The sequence below is a fragment of the Hyaena hyaena genome, unplaced genomic scaffold (assembly GCF_003009895.1).
Source record: "Hyaena hyaena isolate Hyena2069 unplaced genomic scaffold, ASM300989v1 scaffold_329, whole genome shotgun sequence".
Taxonomy (NCBI): Eukaryota; Metazoa; Chordata; class Mammalia; order Carnivora; family Hyaenidae; genus Hyaena; species Hyaena hyaena.
The window spans coordinates 1,505,618-1,526,700 of NW_024080960.1; the positions used below are offsets into that span (position 1 = coordinate 1,505,618).

Genomic DNA, 21,083 nt, shown 5'->3' on the forward strand with positions numbered 1-21,083 from the left:
TCCCAGCGTGATTAGGGAACAAAGGCCTAAGGAGAAACGGCGCCAGAGAACCTCTGAACCGAACAGCGACCTGGCTCCTCTGTCTGAGCGCAGCTGTAACTACACTGGAAGCTGGTATATTCTGCCTCAAGGCCTCGGCAAGTAACACAGAGCTACCGAGAGCGCTCCAGAGTCCTCGTCAGTAACACACGGAACAGCTGGTCAGGACCTCACCGGTTTCTCTCCGCCCGATGGCGCGCGCTGCAGGGCCCCAGGGCTGAGACGCGTCCCCTTGGCAACCGGAGAACGTGCTGGGAGGGCCCTAGGGCGGGGCTGCTGCGGCAGGCGGGGCGGGGGGCGTGGCCTAGGCGCCGCCCACCCCGGCCCCAACGGAGAGCGCAGAAGACAAACAGCGCGACTGTGTCACGCCGAGAGCGTCGGCCCCGCGCGCAGCGGGAGCTTCTGGGCGCCAATGGAGAGCCTAGAACGTTCAGGCTTGCCTGCGTTTTCGCATGGGCATGACACGACCGACAAAGCCGTTCCCCGCACAACCTTTCAGAAGCCGTTTGTAGTCAGGCTCCTCGACGTGCACAGTCTTGAGGAGCCTGAGGAGCCTGAGGAACCCGAGGAACCCGAGGAGCCGGAGGAACCGGGGGAGGCCAACGAGCAGAGCACGCAAGACCTGTGCATCGACCTTTATGAGTCCGAGGAGACATCTGAACCCCACAAACCTTATGAGCCCCACAAGCCTTATGGGCCCCACAGACACTATGAGCCCTACGAATCCTGTGAGCCCCAGGAGCCCCATGAAGCCTACGAGCCCCATGTACTGAGCAAGTCCAGTAAGCCCCGGGGTCCCCCTGCTCCTCGCGAGACCCACAAGCCCCACAAAGTCGAGGTGCTTCCCAGCGCCACCCTGGCGACCGCCCCTTCTCTGGTGACCAGATTCCCGCCTCGGATTCCGCAGTCTTGTCTAAGTGGTAGGTGCTGGGGCCCTTCCAAAGGCACTGAGCAACTCCGCCCTGTGTAGAACTGGGGGTCCTAATGTGGATGTTTGCATGCAAGAGCTCACCTTGTTTTAAAGGAAGGTCATTTTTGTGTCATTTACCTGCTGCTTTGCAGTCCTCTGATGGGTAATTGAGACTCTGGTAATGAGAAAAACTGAATCTCTTCACTTCACCTGATGACCTCCTAGCTGTCCTTGGTTACTCATTGTAACTTCTCTTTAAAGCCCTTAATTCTTCACTACAGTTAGTCATTGCGTTTTCTCTGGGTTGCCACTTCGAACATGACTCTATCATAGCACTTAAGATTTTGTATTACATCATTATCTTTCTCCCCAATTAAAGGATGGTATCCTTGAAGGAAGGATATTTTTGTCAGTATTTGGCACCTGGTGACACTCAATAAATGCTAGCTATTATGTTGTTAAACTTGTAGTAACAAAATACTCCAGAATTAAAAATGTACATTTACTAAATGTTTATAGTCCTCACCAAATTCACAAAGTGACAGAGCTGATAGTCTTGGGTATAAACATTCCTTGCTCTAAACCCACTGGTTCACTTATGACCTCTCCTTGATGACGCCCCCCCCCCCCACAAAAAAAAAAAAAACCAATTCTTTGTCCAAATTGGACTTCTGTCCCTCAGCCGACCACTTTTACTCTCATGTTCTCCTAGACTCCTCTTTATCAGCTTCTTTTCTATGGTCTATCAGGGGCTCATATATTCCCCTACTCCTTTTACTCTTTGGCTGTCTACCATACTTCTCTTGGCAAAACCCCAGCCCTGGTTAAACCTAACCATCCACCTCTGCCTGCACCTGAGTAGCTGACTCTTACTGTACAAAGTCATACAGTCATGTGATTGCTTTTATTTCAGTTTCATGACCACAAATCTTAGTCGGTCACTCAATACTTCTAGCAATCCCCCTTTATTCACCTAGTAAGTTAGTTTTCCTAGTCTCTGAGAAGGTGACTAACTGTCCTGTTTACTCTCCTCCAGATGTTATACTTTTGATCTCCAAACAGCTGAAGACTTTGCCTTACACTTTATTGAACAAATAGAAGCAATCAATCATGGGCTCTCTCATTTATTTATGTATTTATTTTTGCCACTAACCTATTGTCTTGCCCAAATTTACATTTATGGATTTTTCCCCCCATATTTCAGAGAAGAATTGTGCCTTTTTATATAAAAAGCAAAATCTTCCACTTGTGCTTTGGATTCCACTCTTGTCTCCTGAAGAACTTTGTTCTTGCCATAATCACACCTCTAAAGCTATTGATGCTATTAACCTTTCACTACCTTTTGTACATATATCACTACCTTTTGTCTTCTGTCTGCCTTTACTTACTTGATGGTCCATGGTCCACCAATGGACTCACTCCTTTGCAAATATCCTTACCTCCCTTGCTTCTCCTGTCATTCTTGCCCAGTTCAGTCCAATTCTTGCCTGCACTTGAAAACCAATGACAGGGGCGCCTGGGTGGCTTAGTCGGTTGAGCGTCTGACTTTCGCTTTGGTCATGATCTCGCAGTTTGTGGGTTCGAGCCCCGCGTCGGGCTCTGTGCTGACTGCCAGCTCAGAGCCTGGAGCCTGTTTCAGTCTGTGACTCCCTCTCTCTCTGACCCTCCCCTGCTCATGCTGTCTCTCTCTCTCTCTCTCCTAGAAATAAATAAAAATATTTTAAAAAAAAATAAGAAAACCAATGACAAGAGAAAAACAACTATGCTCACTGATTTTAAATTAATGACCTTGAAATTCAAATGGTCTCTTAGCACTGCTTGGCAAACATACTACATTTCCCCTGTCAATTCATTTTCCAACATGAAATCTACCCAAACTACCAGCATCTGTACATATGTACTCTATGTTTCCTCCTGTTAAATATGGATATACTGTCTTTATTCCTATTAAAGGGTAGGATCCCATCTTATCTAACTTTAAGCTCTTTGTCCTAAAAGAGGAGAAAAAGCCCCTCTTTTCTCCTGCGTAATTTTATTTTCTCTACTGGGTTATGCAGCACATGAACATGAGCAATAACTCCTATCTTTAAAACAAACAAACAAACAAACAAAAAACTCCCTTAACCCCAGGTACCCCTCCAGGTACTACTTCTATTTCTCTGCTCCTCTTTGGAGAAAAATTCTCAAAAACAGTAGTTGTCTATAAGACATTATCTCCATATCCTCTCCTCTCATTCTCTTGAGAACCACTTAAATGTTCATCTCCTCTACTTGGCTGAAGTTGCTCTTGCCAAAATCAATAGTTTAATTCTTCATCCTCATCTATTCATTTGACACATTCATTCCCTCTTTCTTGGATGTCTTTATTTGTCTTCATTGTCATCCTACCTCATCAATTGTTCCTGACTCAGTTTTCTTTGCTAGATCCTACTTCTTTTCCCAGCTTCTAGGTTCCCTGGGTTACGTCATCAGTTCCATGGCTTTAATTGTATGCTGGTAACTTCTCAGATTTCTCCCTTGAGCCCTCAATTTTATAACCAATTGTGTATTTAATATCCCTAGTTTGAATATCTAGTTTGCATGCAAAATTGAATGTGTCCATGACTGAACTAATACTTCCACATCCTAGCTTGTTCTTCCTTTATTGTTCCCCTTTTCAGCAAATGGTATCATCACTCATTTATCCAGGTGCTAGGATAAAAAACCTTGGAGTCATTCTTGACATCTGTTTTTCTCTCATACCCAGCCTCCAAACCATTAGCAAACCCCAATTTTGAGATATATAATAACTGACCATTTATTAACATCTAAAGCTTCATCATCTTTGTAACCCACTGTCATCTCTTGCTTGGTCTACTATAGTAGCTTTCAGCTTACTCTTGCTTCCACTCTGGTCCCATCCCGACCCCCCACCATTCCCCAATTTATTGTACATATAGTAATCACAGGTCTTTAGAACATAAATAATATGCAGCTTTCCTGCTTTCACCTCTCCAGAGGGGGTTCTCATCTCACTTAGTTTGTAATCTGAAGCCCTTAGCAGGCCTGCAAGGCCCCTCGTGATCTGGACCAGGACTGCCTCCGCAACCAAATGTCCCACTACTGTCCACACCGTCTCTATTCTCAAGCCACGTGGGCCTCATTGCTGCCATCTCATAGTCATTTCATTTGGCTTTTCCTCTTCCAGGAGCCCTTACCTCAAGTATTTGTTGCCTTATAAAGACATACCAGATCATTTTGTCAAAAAGAACCTCTTTGACCTGCTCATATTTTTAAAAGTACTTATCTTATTGACTGTACAGTATCATGTGTCTATTTGTTTACTATTTATATGAAGCTCACGGAAGGCAAAACCTTTACCTTTTCCACTGTTTCATCCTCAATGCCTCAAACAGTGCCTGGAACAAGTCAGGACTTGTTGAATGAAAGATTTTTTTCATTTAGCCTCTGTGTCACCAAATCCAGTGGTTCCTTTTCTATCTTAAGGGTTGTTAAGAAAATTAAATGAGTTTATACCTATAAAGCTTTTAAAGCATATTGTGGTATGTGATAAGTACTTAGTAGATATTAGCCATTCTTAGTAGTGATGTTAGTATTATTATTTTATTTGATCTCTTGGCAGCATTTAATATAATTAACCACTCCTTTCTTGAAACATGTCCCTCCTTCTCTTGGCCTCTATGACACCACAGTCCTCCAGTTTTATCACCTACCTGACTGCTTGCTTGTGGGGCAAACTTGCTGAGCCCTCCCTGTTTTCCTGAACTCTAAAGAACTCCATCCTAACCCCTTTTCTTTCTTTTTTTTTTAATTCACTTTACACCACTTTACAATTCATATGTACACTGATGGATTTAAATAACATCTCTATATGGATGCCTCCTAAATTTATATATTCCAGCTCTACTCTCTTTCCTGAGTCCCACATTCATTTCCGGAGTTCCACTGTCTACTGGACATCTCCATTTGGGTATATCGTAGGCATGACAAATATAATACACTTTGAGACAGAAGTCTTGATTTTTCTCTCATTCCTATTACACCCTCATTCCTGCAACTGAGTGCTTCCAGAAAATAGCAAAGAGATTGCAGGGAAACAAGAGTAGAAGCAGGGAGACTACTTGGAAACCCTTTGTAGAAATCCAGGTGAGAAATGGTCATAATTGGGATGAGGGTGCAGCACTGGAAATAAATGAATTCAGGAAAAAAAAAAAAACTAAAAGAACTTGCATTGGATGCATTGGATTTGAAGGTGAAGGAAGAGGAGCCGGAGACGTAGTAATTTTTTTGACTTGATCAAACTGGATGCTATTTTATAAAATAAGGATGCCACCCTTGCTATATAATCCTGCCTGTGGCTTCTTGTTGCTCTTAGGATAAACCAAACCTATGCAGGGGTCTGTAGCGTTCCATGGGTCCCCTAAACTCATCTCCTCCCTCTCTCCCTCCTGCTTACTCTGCCCAGTCATACAGGCTTCTTTTCTGTTCTCTAAAAGGCCAATCCCATACTTGCTCCGGCTTCAGAATCTGTATTTGTGGTTTCGTCTCCCTAGATACTTAACTGTTTTCCAGGATTTTGCCTCATGATTAATTCCTATCAATGGTCCCCGTCCACATTTTTATTTTATTTTGGTTTGGTTTTTTTTCTATTTCTTTAAAATTTTTTTTCTTCTTCTGAGTTCATGTTGTTATGGAGCACCTAGATGGCTCAGTCAGTGGAGTGTGCAACTCTTGATCTCCAGGTTGTGAGTTCGAGCCCCACATTGGGTGTAGAGATTACCTAAGAGTTTTCTTAAAAAATCTTTTTAAAAAATTCCAGTTAGTTAAGAGTGTAATATTAGCCTCAGGTGTGGAATTTAGTGATTCAACACTTACCTCACCTGGTGCTCATCACAAGTGCACTCCTTAACCCTCATCACCTATTTAACCCATCCTCCACCTACCTCCCATCTAGTCACCATCAGTTTGTTCTCTATAGTTACGAGTCTGTTTCTTGGTTTTTCCCCATGTTTTGTTTGTTGTATTTCTTAAGTTCCACATATGAGTGAAATCATATGGTATTTGTCTTTCTCTGCCAGTCCACATTTTAAAAGGTGGGAAAGCCTAGCTCTTAGAGGGCCTTCCCTGACCATGACAGACCCCTCTGAACGAGTGTGATGATGAGACTCTCAGACTCTGCTTTAAAAACTACTGCTTTCAAAACTCTCTATCTTCTCAATTTGTTTTCTAGATTTTCCTTGTTAAAAATTCTAAGTCTTTACATTAATTCCCTTAGTAAAGCTAAATAAGCATCTAGCATATTTGTATAGTATTTACATACAATCGTGTAAATATTAGGCAATATTTAGCCAACATGTCACCATGCTTCTGTTCACTCAATAAGATTTCTTCATCCAACAAGCATTTGGGGCACCTGGGTGACTCAAGTCAGTTAAGCATCCAATTCTTGGTTTTGGCTCAGGTCATGATTTCACCATTTGTGGGTTTGAGCCCAGTGTTGGGCCCTGCACTGACAGTGCAGACCCTGCTTGAGATCCTCTCTCTCTCCCTCTCTCTTTCTCCCTTTCTCTAATAAATAAATACTTTAAAAACAAACAAACAAATGTTTGCTGAGCATCTACTAAAGCACTCTTTGTGTCCTGTGAGGGTGTAAAGATGACTGAGACATGGCAGTTTGGTTGTGCGCATAATTTAAAAATTTATATTATAGAATAGGGTCCATCATCTTACTAATATAGCATCGCCTAGTCATGGGTGTCACTGTTAAAATTTATAGAGCACTTACTATATTGAGGGTGTAGATACTGAGCTGTAGATGAGTAAGACATGGATCCTGTCCTTGAAGGACTGTCAGTGTGGATGGGGAGGCTGAACACATCGATAACATAGCACATTCGTATAGCATACAAAGTAAAGTAATTGGAGAATCCTACAGGATACTTCATTTTTTTTAGTTTAATGGCATTACTACTTCTATTTTAAATGGAGAAGAAAGGCTCAGAAAAAAATAGGAACAAAGAATTCATTTAAGCTACTTACCTAAAATAGGCTGAAATAGAGATTAATATTTAATCTCAAGCATACAGAACGCAGACTACTTAACTTGGATTTATAAGGGATCAGGGAAATAATTTAAAAGAATCTCAGGAAAGTGTGGGAGTGTGGGGGGAAATCATATTGAGTAAAGTTTTTTAACTTAAAGCTTTTTTGAAATTTGTAAGACGTTTACATGATTAAAAAACCAAAACAATATCCCTGAAAAAAAAAAACAAAAAAAACCCCAAAACAATAGAAGACTACAAGGAAATGTCTACCTCCCACCCTGTCCCCTCTCTCTGTTTTTTAAAAAAAAAATGTTTATTTATTTTTGAGAGAAAGCAAGAGAGACAGAGTGAGAGCAAGGGAGGGGCAGAAAGAGAGGGAGACACAGAATTTGAAGCAGACTCCAGGCTCTGAACTGTCAGTGCAGAGCCTGATGTGGGGCTCAAACCCACAGACTGTGAGATCATGCCCTAAGCTGAAGTCAGACACTTAACCAACTGAGCCACCCAGGCGCCCCTAACCCCTTTTATAAGTAACCACTTTTATTCATTTCTGTGCATCTTTATATAAATACAAGGAAATACTGTACAAGCTTGTGTGTGTGTTCCCCCTTTCTTATCAAAGGGTAACATAAGCCATACTATTCTTCACTCTTTACTTGACACTTTATCTTCCCATATAACCACATACAGAGTTTTTTCATTAAAAAAAAGGAGATGCTCCATGTTTTATTACATAGTTGTGCCACTACTAGTTTAACACCTTGTTTGTTTCCAGGATGTTGCTATTACAAGCAATGCTTTAATAGATAAGCCTGTATGTGATGTCATTTAGTACACGTCATGCAGGCATATCTGTAGAATAAATTTCCAGAAGTGGGATTACTGAAGGGTAAACACATCTGGAACTTTGGTTTATCAAAATCACCCTCCATGGGAGTTGATGCCCACGAGCAATGGAAGTGTCTCTTTCTCTATAGCCTCAGCATTATAGTGTGTGGTTGAACTACTGGCTTTTTGAAAATCTAATTGATAAAAAACTAGTATGTCAATTAAGTTTTAATCTGCCTTTATCTTACTATCTGGATGATATTAAGCATCTTTTTTGATATATATTTTTTCATGTCCTTTGCCTGTTTTCCTTTTGCCTTGCTAGGTATTTTTCTTACTTCCAAGATTAGCCCTTTGTCTGGGATATGTATGGGCTATTTTTTTCTGTTTCTTGGTTGTCTCTTTGTTTTTGCTTATTTTTATTTTGTTTTATTTTGCCATAAAAATATTTTTATAATAATATCAGTCATTTCTCTTATGGCTTTTGTATGGAATTATAATTAGAAAGTCCTTCTTCCACTTCTAGGTTATGAAGGAATTACCCCTGTGTCTTCTTTTATAATCTTTAAAAAAACATTTAAATCTCCGATACATTTGGAATTTATCCTGGTGTTTGGTGTGAATTATAAAGTGTTTTTAAAGTTTATTTAAATTTTTTTTTAAATTTAGAGATAGCTTGAGCCAGGGAGAGGGGCAGAGAGAGAAAATCTTTTTTTTTAAATTTTTTAATGTTTTATTTATTTCTGAGAGAGAGAGAGAGACAGCATGAACAGGGGAGGGTCAGAGAGAGAGGGAGACACAGAATCCGAAGCAGGCTCCAGGCTCTGAGCTAGCTGTCAGCACAGAGCCTTACGCGGGGCTTGAACCCACAACTGTGAGATCATGATCTGAGCTAGCTGTCAGCACAGAGCCTGACGCGGGGCTTGAACCCACAACTGTGAGATCATGAACTGAGCCGAAGTCGGTCGCTTAACCGACTGAGCCACCCAGGCGCCTCCGAGAGAGAGAAAATCTTAAGCAGACTCCACGCTCAGCACAAGGTCCAGCAAGGAGCTCAATCTCACAACCAGTCTCATGACTCTGAGATCATGACTGAGCTGAAATCAAGAGTCTGACACTTAGCTGACAGAGCCACCCAAGTGCTCCGTGTGTGGGTTATAAATCCAGCTTTCTTAGAACCTACCTAGTTGCCAGTGCCATCTTCAACATAGATGAAAGTGGGTAAAAATGAACATGAAAAATAGATTTGAAATTTGAGAAAATGTGTCACAAAAGTGCTAGTTTTGGGTTCTAGTTTGCACAGAAGTCTCTGGTTTCTGTTGTCGTCATCATCTTTTAGCCAAATGGAAGGACTTGCCCTTTCTCCTGCCTCTGCCTTCCCTCCTTCAAGCAAAACCCTTTCCCATGCTCTCCTATCTCTTGTCTAATGACCCTGAGCTAACGCAGTGGGGAGCATAGTGCTAGGGAGTTGTGCCTATGAGAGGAGCAAAAAGAATGAATAGTAGTAACAGATCACATAGCTTATTACATCATGTCAAAGAACATCCCACTGTTTACATAGTCATACCCAAAATAGAATGGACTGCTTCAAGATCAATCTCCAAACAATAGAGTACACAAAACAAGCACAAATTTTACTTCACAAAGCCTTGAAAAATAAAGTAGGTCTCTTCCTGAAGTACCTGGAAGGGATACATAGAGCAAAACCTGCTAAAATGCTCCTGAGGCATTTCTCTTCCCGAGTCCCAATCATCATGACAGCTAGTCTCCAAAAATAGCTTTCCTATTTCTCTCAAACTCCGCCTTGCCTCTCTCTTACCCTCTCTTCCTATGCCCCCTAGATCTGTTCTGAGACGTACTTCCCGCCTTTACTTTGTAGGTCAGTTGTACACCATTCGGTACAACTCATTACTAGAGGCTGAACACCTCAAACATGGACTCTTTAGGAAGCAGGATGGAGGACGAAGTGGAGAACAGCGGTACTTTAATATTTCATCCTTGTCGTGTTACAAAATGCTTTACTTGTGCTTGCACTGGGACTCACAGTGAACAACGCCTCATCGCTGGCATCTGGGAAGAACAGATTTAGTCATGCTTTCTCCCAGCAGATGGCAGCCTTCTCCATCAAATGGCTTGGATCATCTCATTTTTCGCTGGAGGTGGCAACATGTGTGATGTGGTTTGTGTGTTACAGAATAAAATACAGAATAAACTACGGGCATTTAAGGGGCATAACACAGCCATAATGTTCTGATGATCTCTTAGAGGGAGATGTTATTCGTCATTTTGCTCAAACTCCTTTAGGGGCTTCCTCCTGGTAGCCAAACTCTGGCAGGGCTCATTGGGATCTGGCTTAACCACAAATTCTGCTGTCCTCTCCCTTTCCTCCAGACACGCTGACCAACTGCCCTACTGTGTCTTTTGCTTGATTCCACCTCAACCTTTATGCTTGCCATTTCTTCTGAAATGCTTTCCCTTTCTCTCCTGGTTAGAGCCAGGATTTGGTTACAGGCTGTCTGATTCCAGAGCCAGTAGCCTTATTCATTAAACAATATTGTAGTAGAGCTCAAACTTGTCTGCTTTGAAAAATACCAGTGCTTGTGTTGCACTTCCAAAGATTGTGGATTTAATTAGTCTAGGGTGTAGCCTGGGCCCTACAATTTTTTTTTTTTTAAACATGTATTTATTTTTGAGAGACAAAGTGAGCAGGGGAGGGGCAGAGAGAGAGAGGGAGACACAAAATCTGCAGCAGGCTCCAGGCTCTGAGCTGTCAGCACAGAGCCCAATGCAAGGCTCAAACCCATGAACAGTGAGATCATGGCCTTATCTGAAGTCAGATGCTTAACCAACTGAAACACTCAGGTGCCCCTGGGCCCTACTATTATTTTTTAAAATTTTTAATGTTTATTTTTGAGAGAGAGAGAAAGAGAGATAGGGAGAGGGGCAGAGAGAGAGGGAGACACAGAATCCAAAGCAGGCTTCAGGCTCCCAGCTGCCAGCACAGACCCCGATGCGGGGTTTGAACTCACCAACAGTGAGAGCATGACCTGAGCTGAAGTCAGATGCTTAAACGACTGAGCCACCCAGGTGCCCCACAATTTTTAAAAGACTCCAGGGTGATTCTAGTTTGGAAACCATTGTGACTCTGCCTTGTTTGGGACATTAGCTAACAATAGCCACCTGAGAGCTATTCTATCCCACCAATTGGTAAGATAACACTGTAAGTATTTCCAAAATAAGACTGCAGTCTCTACCTGTGGGAGAAACTACTATGAAAGGGCAATAGGAAAAGTGTTATTCATTCATATTATCAGTATTTGCATGAGTGCTGACCTGTGTATATAAAGCTGGAAACCAAGCTTGATATATGTGAAAAGTCCACGGGACAGTGTTGCATCTGTCATGAATGACAGGATGGCTGGGCACAAGGGGTATATTTGGAGGACTACTCTTCCCTTTTTCTTTCGGTCTGAGTCAGTTTAGCCTTAAAAAGTAGAGTAATAGGGGGCTCTTGGGTGGCTTAGTAGGTTGAGCATTGGACTCTTGATTTTGGCTCAGGTCATGATCTCACAGCTTGTGGGATCGAGCCCCATGTGCAGCACTGCACTAGTGTGGAGCCTGCTTGAGATTCTCTCTCCCTCTCTCTCTGTCCCTCCCTCCTCAAGATAAGTAAACATTAAAAAAAAAAAAAAAAAGTAGAGTAATAGAAAATATCCCAATTCAAAAATTCCATTTACTTTTTTTTTTTTTTCCAACTTTGTAGCCTATCTCCTACTCTGGTGTAAACTCCTCGAGAGGTAAACATGTCCTGCTCATTTTCTCTCATCACTGGCATCCTGCTATACGTAGTAGGAGCCTGATCAATACTAGGTTGCTGTGTTTCTTGAAGTGCTGCCACTTTGAAACACTAAAGTAGTAACTAGTAATTCTGAGTACCATTCATCTCCTATTTGCAGAGTACTTTATATTTGTGTCACTACTACTTATACAGACATACCCATTACCCCCTATCAGAGAAGGAATACTGAGTCTCAGAGAAGGTAAGTAATTTATCCAAGGTTGTAAAGCTGAGTGACAGAACTAGGGTATGAATCATGTTTGTCTCATGCCAGAGAACACTCACTTTTCTTTACCCAAAACACTTCAGAGGGTAGGAAGTGGTATTTCAGAAGTCTCAGGTATGATTAAAAACTCCAAGAAGAAACTGTCTGGAACAATCTGTCCTTCTGTGGCCTATTATAATAGGCCTTTACATAGCTTGACCTGTATGATCGATTACATTTCCCCACATTTAGAAAAAAAACTAAACATGATTATTAATTTGCTTAACCATTTCTTCTGTTTTGGACATTTCAGGTGTATCCAATTTTCCACTGATACTGCAATGAACACTTTTGTGCATACATTTTTGCCTAAACTTGGAATAATTTCTTTAGGGTACATTTCTACAAGTAGAATTAGATTAAGGAATACAAGCATTGCTGATTTATACTGCCACATTATTTTGCCTAAAGTGTACTAGTTTAGATTTCTACCAGCAGTACACAAAAAGACTCATCTCATTTTACTCTTCTTTTTTTTTTTAAATAAATTTATATATTTTGAGAAAGAGGAAAAAAAAAAAAGTAAGCAGGGAAGGAGCAGAGAGAGAAAGGGAGAGAGAGAATCCCAAGCAGGCTCCATGCTGTCAGTGCAGAGAGCAGAACCTGACCTGGAGCTTGAACTCAAAAGCTGCAATATCATGACCTGACCTGAAATCTAGTGTTTCATTATCCTTTGCAAAAATTTTTTGCTAATTTTATAGTTTAAAAAATAATCTCATCCTTTACTACATTGTTTTGATTACAAGCAAACATAAACTTTTTCTTTTCTGTCTTATAAATACATCTTTTTATGTCTTTATGTCTTCATATATGTTTTATGTCTACATGTATGAATTCAGTTTCTATCCTTTGTCCATTCAACTTTTGACACATACCTTGGTGTTTTCTTACTCATCTACACTTTTATAATCTTCAGGTATTAAGACTAATAACCCTTTGTCATATTGTTGCCAAATATTTTCATTTCCTCTTTAAGTTTTAATTTTTGGCACCCAGAAGTTTTAAGTTTTAAATATTTTAATCTATTTATCTTTTTCCTCTATATCTTTTGTTGTCTTTGATTCAGATTAAGTCTAGTAATTTCAATTTTAAAATAAGATATTCTCTTATTTTTGCTCTAATTAAATATTTTAAAAAATGTTTATTTTTGAGAGCAGGGGGAAGGGCAGAGAGAGGGATAGAGAGAATCCCAAGCAGGCTCTGCACTGACAGTGCACAGGGCTCAGTCCCATAAACCTGAGATCATGACCTGAGCCAAAATCAAGAGTCAGACACTTAAATGACTAAGCCACCCAGGCATCCCTCTAATTCAGTTTTTAAAAAAAATACTTAACTCCTTGATTTACCTGTGACTTATTTTGGTGTATAGTGTGACATATTTAATTTGGCCATTCCCCTTGATAGTTATTTTTCAAAGACTATTTTTCTATTGATTTGTGATGCTGTCTTTATCGTGTCTTTGATTCTTATTGAATCTAATGTTTGTTTTTACTTTTCTTTTTATAGATACTGGTCTCTTTGGCATTGCCAGGAAATGGTAAGATTATAGGTGTAGTACTATTCTTCCAGACTCTAACTAGCTGATGGCACAGACTCAATCTGGGGCGTTTGAAGGGAAAGCCTATCTTGGGGGTTCCTGTGCTTTTTCTTGGTCATAAGGCCTGTTTTTAATGACAATTCCAATGTAAAAAAGGAAACAAGAGATAAAGTGATTAAGAAGTGTGATGGGGGAAGAAGATGGAGATATAGGAAAACTCCCCTTAGATCCACTCAGTGTTTTACTTGTTTGCTAAACACTAGTTGTATATTACATGTTAGGTCTGAACCTTTAAGGGACTTGGGATGCTGCATTGACAATCTCATGTGACATATTTTGTGAAGCTCCGGGTCAATGTGTCCCAATCTCCCCTCATCTCTATTTCAAGTACAGAAGCTAATGAAATTTCTCTATGGGAAAGAGAAATTGTACCTACAGTGCACAAAATAGATGCCTCCTGAATAATCGATGCTTCTTCTTTATTTGGCTGAAATGGAGCTAGAAGAGGTAACAGAGTAGAATCATTAAAGAGAAAAAGCAAGGATTCATATCAATAGCTCATATAGATGAGAAGTAAATAATAATAATTTTATTTGTATCCATTCTTTTATTTTTTTATTTTTTTACAAATAGTTTATTGTCAAATTGGTTTCCATATAACACCCAGTGCTCATCCCCACAAGTGCCCTCCTCCATGCCCATCTCCCCCCTCCCCCACACATCCATCAGTCCTCAGTTTGCTTCTCAGCATTCAAGCGTCTCTCATGGTTTGCCTCTCTCCCTTTCCCCCACCATTTCCCCCACCATTTCCCCCCTTCTTCTCCCCCATGGTCCTCCGTTAAGTTCCTCCTAATCCTCCTATACGTGCAAACATGTGATATTTGTCCTTCTCTGCCTGACTTATTTCGCTCAGCATAACACCCTCAAGGTCCATCCATGTTGCTACACATTGTGTCCATTCTTTTAAAATTTTTTTTAATGTTTTTATTTATTTCTAGGAGAGAGAGAGAGACAGTGTGAGCAGGGGAGGGTCAGAGAGAGAGGGAGTCACGGACTGAAACAGGCTCCAGGCTCTGAGCTGGCAGTCAGCAAAGAGCCCGATGTGGGGCTCGAACCCACGAACCGCGAGATCATGACCTAAGTGAAAGTCGGACGCTTAACCGACTAAGCAACCCAGGCGCCCCATGTATCCATTCTTTTAAAGTGGGTTAAATCAGGGGCGCCTGGGTGGCTTAGTCGGTTAAGTAAGCGTCCGACTTTCGCTTAGGTCATGATCTCACGGTTCGTGGGTTCGAGTCCTGCGTTGGGCTCTGTGCTGACTGCCAGCTCAGAGCTTGGAGCCTGTTTCAGAGTCTGTGTCTCCCTCTCTCTCTGACCCTCCCCTGCTCACGCTGTCTCTCTCTCTCTCCTAGAAATAAATAAAACATGAAAAAATTAAAAAAAATAAAGTGCGTTAAATCATTCATGTTTATTGTTATTGTTTAACATTTATGTTTATTATTATTTAGACATTTTTGGATTTTTAAAGTTTTTTTGTTATTTCTTTTGAGAGTGATAGAGACAGCACAAGTAGGGGAAGGGCAGAGAGAGAGAGGGAGAGAGAGAGAATCTCAAGCAGGCTTTGTGCTGACAGCACAGAGCCCATCGTGGGGCTCAAACCCACGAAACAGTAAGATCATGGCCTGAGCTGAGATCAAGAATTGGACGTTTAAGTGACTGAGCCATCCAGGTGCCCCAACTCTTTTGGATTTCTTATTTGCTTTGTTTTCTAGTTTTCTCCCCCCTCAACTCTTCCAGGCAGTAAATACCACTACCTTATCTTTATGTAATGATTTACATTTTAAAAAAAATTTCTTTTCTCACAAGACTCCTGAGACGTTTACAGGACAAATATAATCAACTAGATTCTACTGAGAGAAAATGAAATTCAGAGAAATTATGTCACTTTCCCAAGGTCATATGGTGGCTGAGTTAGAAGAGGTGGTAGAAGAACTAACATTTACTGAGTATTACCAAGTGCCCACTTAACATACCACATTACTTCAAATAAATGTATGCCGGGTAAGCAAACTCCCCTGGGGCTAAGCACACAGTGAAATAGTTTATACCCGATAAGTTTTTATACTTAAAAAAAAAAAAACTGAAGAGAGTGTTTTTTAAAAAACATATTTTTGTTCTTGTTGTTATACCACTTCTTGCTTTTGTTTCACTGGTTAATTTGGCTTGATCTATGAGGAAATTGTGCTATCTTTATTACTTAATCCTGTCCCCACTGACTAAAAAATTATTTTTAAACAAATATGATGTGCCTGATTGTTATGAAAGAAAATATTTTCTGAATATAAACAACATAGTTAAATGTAGAAGAACATTTTGACTGAGAGAATTGTTTATATTACCCAGTCACTTCAGACCTGTAATCAATACCATAATTACTACTATATTAAGGTATATTTATTGTTCTGCACCCAAGGTAAGGATTTCAAAAACTTTCTGAGCTATTGGTAAACTGTAGGAGACTAATAATCAATGAAGACATGGGACGGCAATGTAATCCTCATTTTAAAAAATCTGCCTTCAAACATGAAAGTCCTTCAACCACATTCTTTTGTTTCTGCACAGGACCATGACTAGACACTGTGAGGCAATGCAAGACGTGAAAGAAGGGGGGAAGCCTGTGTAAGATGAAGAGATAGGGTGGAGGCGTAGCTGTGGTGACATAATATACAGAAGTGAATGAAGAGGACAGATGTTAGTCAGATGTCCACACAGAAGAAGCAAATGTTAATGAGATTATTTCCAATTGAAGTAACAACCCAATTAAAGTGTCTATAGGAATAAAGTAGGAAACTGTCATTAGTCTATAAAACGATACATTAAAGAAACATTATTTAGCTAGTGAAGAAAAAGGTAGCAAGAGAAACCTTGGCTTGGAAGTGATGATGGAAGCCAGAAACTAACTTGCTTTAAAAGATTAATGTATATAAGATGTTTTGTCTGCAACTCTGGCTTTCTTTTCCTCCACCTAGCCACCCTCCCTGGAAAGTTGGCTCAGGCTCTCTTGGCAGGACTCACGTGGTGCTTACATGATGAAGCTCTTCTTCTGTTGAATAAAGATGTAGCTTTTTTTTTTTCCTCTAGCAATGGACAGTATCTTCATTGTTTCTAAGATATTAAAAGGCATGGCTTGTGGGTTGCATCTTATCAATGACATTGGTGATCCCAAACATTTTACCACCAAAGTACCTTTTAGTTATATCTATCCATGAACATAATCTCATGTTTTGAAAGATTTTTTGTTATTGCTCACAAAACAAACTATATTTGTTAATTTTTAAAAAATTAAGGGCAGATGTAAGTATTAATCAGAGTCTCCTATCAGTATGAGGTAACATGGAGATGATATAGTTTAGAAACAAATTTGGTATTTGCAGTAGCCCTTACAGCCTGACTGTGAATGGTGTAGGATGTCATTTGACCTTTTGAAATATTCTAAAGGTTGTGGACTTCCATTATTATCTTCGCAGATCCCTTAAGTATTTGAGAACTTCAGGCTGGGAACTCTTGAATCAAGCAGCAGAGACCTGAGGGACAAAATGCAGATAGGTTGCTTGCAATAGTGAAGGGGGAAACTAGAAGGGTCCAGTATTAGGCATCGGGGATAAAAGAGTGTGGATGTGGGGTACCATTCTTGCTACCTTCAAGTCTATTTTATCTAGAAACCTCTTCAAGTGATAAAAGCTTACTGATAGTTTACTGATTTTCCCTTAAAAGGCACTTAAACTGAATTTGTATTTTAAACAATCAAATACTGATTTAGTTAAACTCGGTTAGCATTTGCTGAGCATTGACTACATACTGGCTTTGATACTAGGTGTTGTGAGTGGGAAAGGAAAAAGGAACTAACATTTATTGAATACCTACTCCATGATTAGAAGTTGCTAGGTGTGCAACCCTTTAAGATGGATATAGTTATTTTCCTTTATAGGCGAGGCTAACCACACTGGTCTCCTATTATTTTTCTGGGGCATGCTTCTGCCCCAGGGCCTTTGCTTTTGCTAATTAACCATTGGAATGGGAAGATCTTTCCTTGAAAAATCTGGGTAGCTAGTCATTGTTCAAATATAATCTGATCAGTAATGCCTTCTTTGATCATCCTATTTAAATTGCAACCCTCTCCCCACTGCATACTCCTTAAAACTCTAGGAATTAAGTAACTTGCCCAGGTGTAAGAAAATGGCACTTCATTTGTCCCACTGTTAACACTGTGGCCTGGTTTGTGTGCATCAAATCCCTACTTACATTTCTCCCCTAGCATAGCTTAGGCAAGGTGTTAAGGGGCAAATAAGTTGTAATTAAAGGCTGAAGCAATGCAAATGAATTAGAGGAACATGGAAATAGATAATCTGATTGAAGGATTTTTCCCCCTTGCTTCCCCGCACTTTCCTGAAAGGAGATGCATCAGTCACCATTTAATTAGGGAGGCCATGTGCTTCACATAAGGATTTGCCCATACTGTGTCAGGCCTGAATCCTGCCTGACACCAGGGCCAGGGCTTATTTTAAGAAAAAGACCCCACTGCAAAAGAGAACTGCAGACCAATATCTCTAAAGAACATAAGGTGCAGAAATTCTCAACAAAATACTACCAAATAGAATCCAACAGTACATTAAAAGAATCATTCACCATGATCAAGTGGGATTTATTTCTGGGTTATAAGGTTATTCAATATTTGCAAATCAATCTACATGATACACCACATTAATAAAAGAAGAAATAAGAAGCTTACAATCCTCTCAATAGATGCAGAAAAAGCATTTGACAAAATGTAGCATCCATTCTTGATAAAAATCCTCAACAGAGTAAGGATAGAGGGAATATACCTCAATGTCATAAAGGCCATATATGAAAGACCCACTAATATCATCCACAACTGGAGAAAAATGAGAGCTTTTCCCCTGAGGCCAGGAACAAGACAGGGATGTCCACTCTCACCATTGTTATTTAACATAGTACTGGAAGTCCTAGCCACAGCAGTTAGACAACAAAAAGAAATAAAAGGCATCCAAATTGGCAAGGAAGAAGTCAAACTTTCACAGTTTTCTAGAAAACCCAAAAGACCTGGCCAAAAATTGCTAGAACTCTCTTTTGTGATACTGGGATAATTTGATTTTGTGTCTAGTCCAGGCTATATTAATGAAAGATGTATTTTCACATCAAAAACAAAAACAAACAAAAAATTGCTAGAACTGATACATGAATTCAGTAAAGTCACAGGATACAAAATCTATGTACAGAAATCTGTTGCATTTCTATACACCCATAGTGAAGCAGCAGAAAGAGAAATCAAGGAATTTATCCCATTTACAATCACACCAAAAAGCATAAGATACCTAGGAATAAACCTAACCAGAGGTAAAAGATCTGTACTCTGTAAACCATAGAACACTTATGAAAGAAATTGAAACTGGCACACACACAAACAAATGGAAAAACATTCCATGCTTATGGATTGGAAAAACAAATATTGTTAAAATGTCTATACTACCCAAAGCAATCTACAAATTTAATGCAATCCCTATCAAAATACCACCAGCATTTTTTACAGAGCTAGAACAAACAATTCTAAAATTTGTATGGAATCACAAATGACTGAATATCCAAAGAAGTCTTGAAAAAGCAAAGCAAAGCTGGAGGCATCACAAGTCCAGACTTCAAGTTGTGTTACGAACTGTGATCAAGACAGTATGGTACTAGCACAAAAACAGACACAGAGATCAATGGAACAAAATAGAAAACCCAGAAATGGACCCACAACTATATGGTCAGCTAATCCTTGACAAAGCAACAAAGAATATCCAATGGGAAAAAGACAGCCTCTTCAACAAATGGTGTTGGGAAAACTTGACAGCAACATGCAAAAGAATGAAACTGGACCACTTTCTTACACCATACACAAAAATAAGTTCAAAATGGATGAAATGCCTACATGTGAGATAGGAAACCATTAAAATCCAGAGCAGAACACAGGCAGTAAGCTCTTTGACATTGGCCATAGCAGCTTCTTACTAGATACATCTCTGGAGGCAAGGGAAACAAAAGCAGAAATGAATTCTTGGGACTTTATCAAGATCAAAAGATTCTGCACATCGAAGAAAATAATCAACAAAACTAAAAGACTACCTTCAGAATGGGAGAAGATATTTGCAAATGACATAACTGATAAAGGATTAGTATCCAAAATCTGTAAAGAATTTCTAAAACTCAACACACAAAAAACAAATAATCCAGTTAAAAAAAAATGGGCAGAAGACATGAATAGGCATTTTTCCAAAGAAGATATCCAAATGTCTGACACATTAAAAGATACTCCACATCACTCATCATCAGGGAAATATAAAAAGTACAGTGAGATACCGTTTCACACCTGTCAGAATGGCTAAAATCAACAGCACGAGAAACAACAGATGTTGGTGAGGATGCAGAGAAAGGGGAACCGTCTTACACTGTTGGTGGGAATGCAAACTGGAGCAGCTGCTCTGGGAGACAGTTTGAAGGTTCATCAGAAAGTTAAAAATACACTACAATCCAGCAATTGCACTACTAGGTATTTACAAAAATACTGATTTGAAAGGATACATGCACCCTGATGTTTATAGCAGCATTATCAACAATAGCCAAATTATGGAAAGAGCCCAAATGTCCATTGACTGATGAATGGATAAAGAAGATGTGGTATATTTATACAATGGAATATTCCTCAATCATCAAAAAGAATGAAATCTTGCCATTTGAAATGATGTGGACGGAGCTAGAGACTATTATGCTAAGTGAAATAAGTCAGAGAAAGACAAATGCCATATGATTTCACTCATATGTGGAATTTAAGAAACAAGACAAAGGAATATAGGGGGAAAAGGGAGAGGCAACCATAAAACAGACGCTTAACTATAGAGAACAAACAGCATTGCTGGAGGGGAGGCAAGCAGGGGAGTGGGTTAAATGGGTGGTGGGTATTAAGGAGGACAGTTGTGATGAGTATTGGATGTTGTATGCAAGTGATGAATCACTAAATTCTACACCTGAAACTAATATTACACTGTGTTAATTGGAGTTTAAACAAAAACTTGAAACTAAAAGAAAAAAATAGAGTCTATTAAAGAGTTCAGGTGAATTTTAGGAAGAATGCTTTTCCTTTTTGTACATAGAAGCACTTCCTTTGAGTAATTTTCCTGACTTCTTTCCTTATTATCCCTTAATTAGACTCCTGAGAGGGATGGAAATAACTTCTATTTGATGGAACTGAGAGAGAGAGAACTGGCCCCTTCTGGATCAGATTTCTTTGGGACCTGTCTATCAATAGGGAGTGATCTTTGTGATCTGTTCTCCGTCACATAGCAAACTTAGCCCCTGCAGGGGGAGGCTTGCCGCTTTGGAGGGAAAGTTCAGTTCAGGATTATCAGGGATCCGTACTACTGTTATCAGTATCATTTAATCAATAATAGAGAAAGTATTTTTATTCTATTTATCTGACTCCTGTGTCTGTTTTTAGTTAGTTCTTAATTGTGGGGGAAAAAGTGTTGTACCCAATAAGGGCCCTTCAAACTCCAAGCAAGTGGATA

At 39.9% G+C, this 21,083-nt stretch overlaps 1 protein-coding gene across 4 annotated transcripts in view; it reads left to right on the forward strand.

Annotated features, from left to right (window-relative positions):
• Positions 1 to 353: 353 nt before the first annotated feature.
• THEGL (theg spermatid protein like) overlaps positions 354 to 21,083 on the forward strand; it is a 51,039-nt gene continuing 30,309 nt past the window's right edge. For all 4 annotated transcript variants that reach the window (XM_039249021.1, XM_039249023.1, XM_039249022.1 and 1 more), the window contains exons 1-2: positions 354 to 959; positions 13,431 to 13,461. In XM_039249021.1, the coding sequence (XP_039104952.1) occupies positions 452 to 959; positions 13,431 to 13,461 (539 nt within the window). In that variant the 5' untranslated portion in view covers positions 354 to 451. The remainder of the gene's footprint in view (positions 960 to 13,430; positions 13,462 to 21,083) is intronic.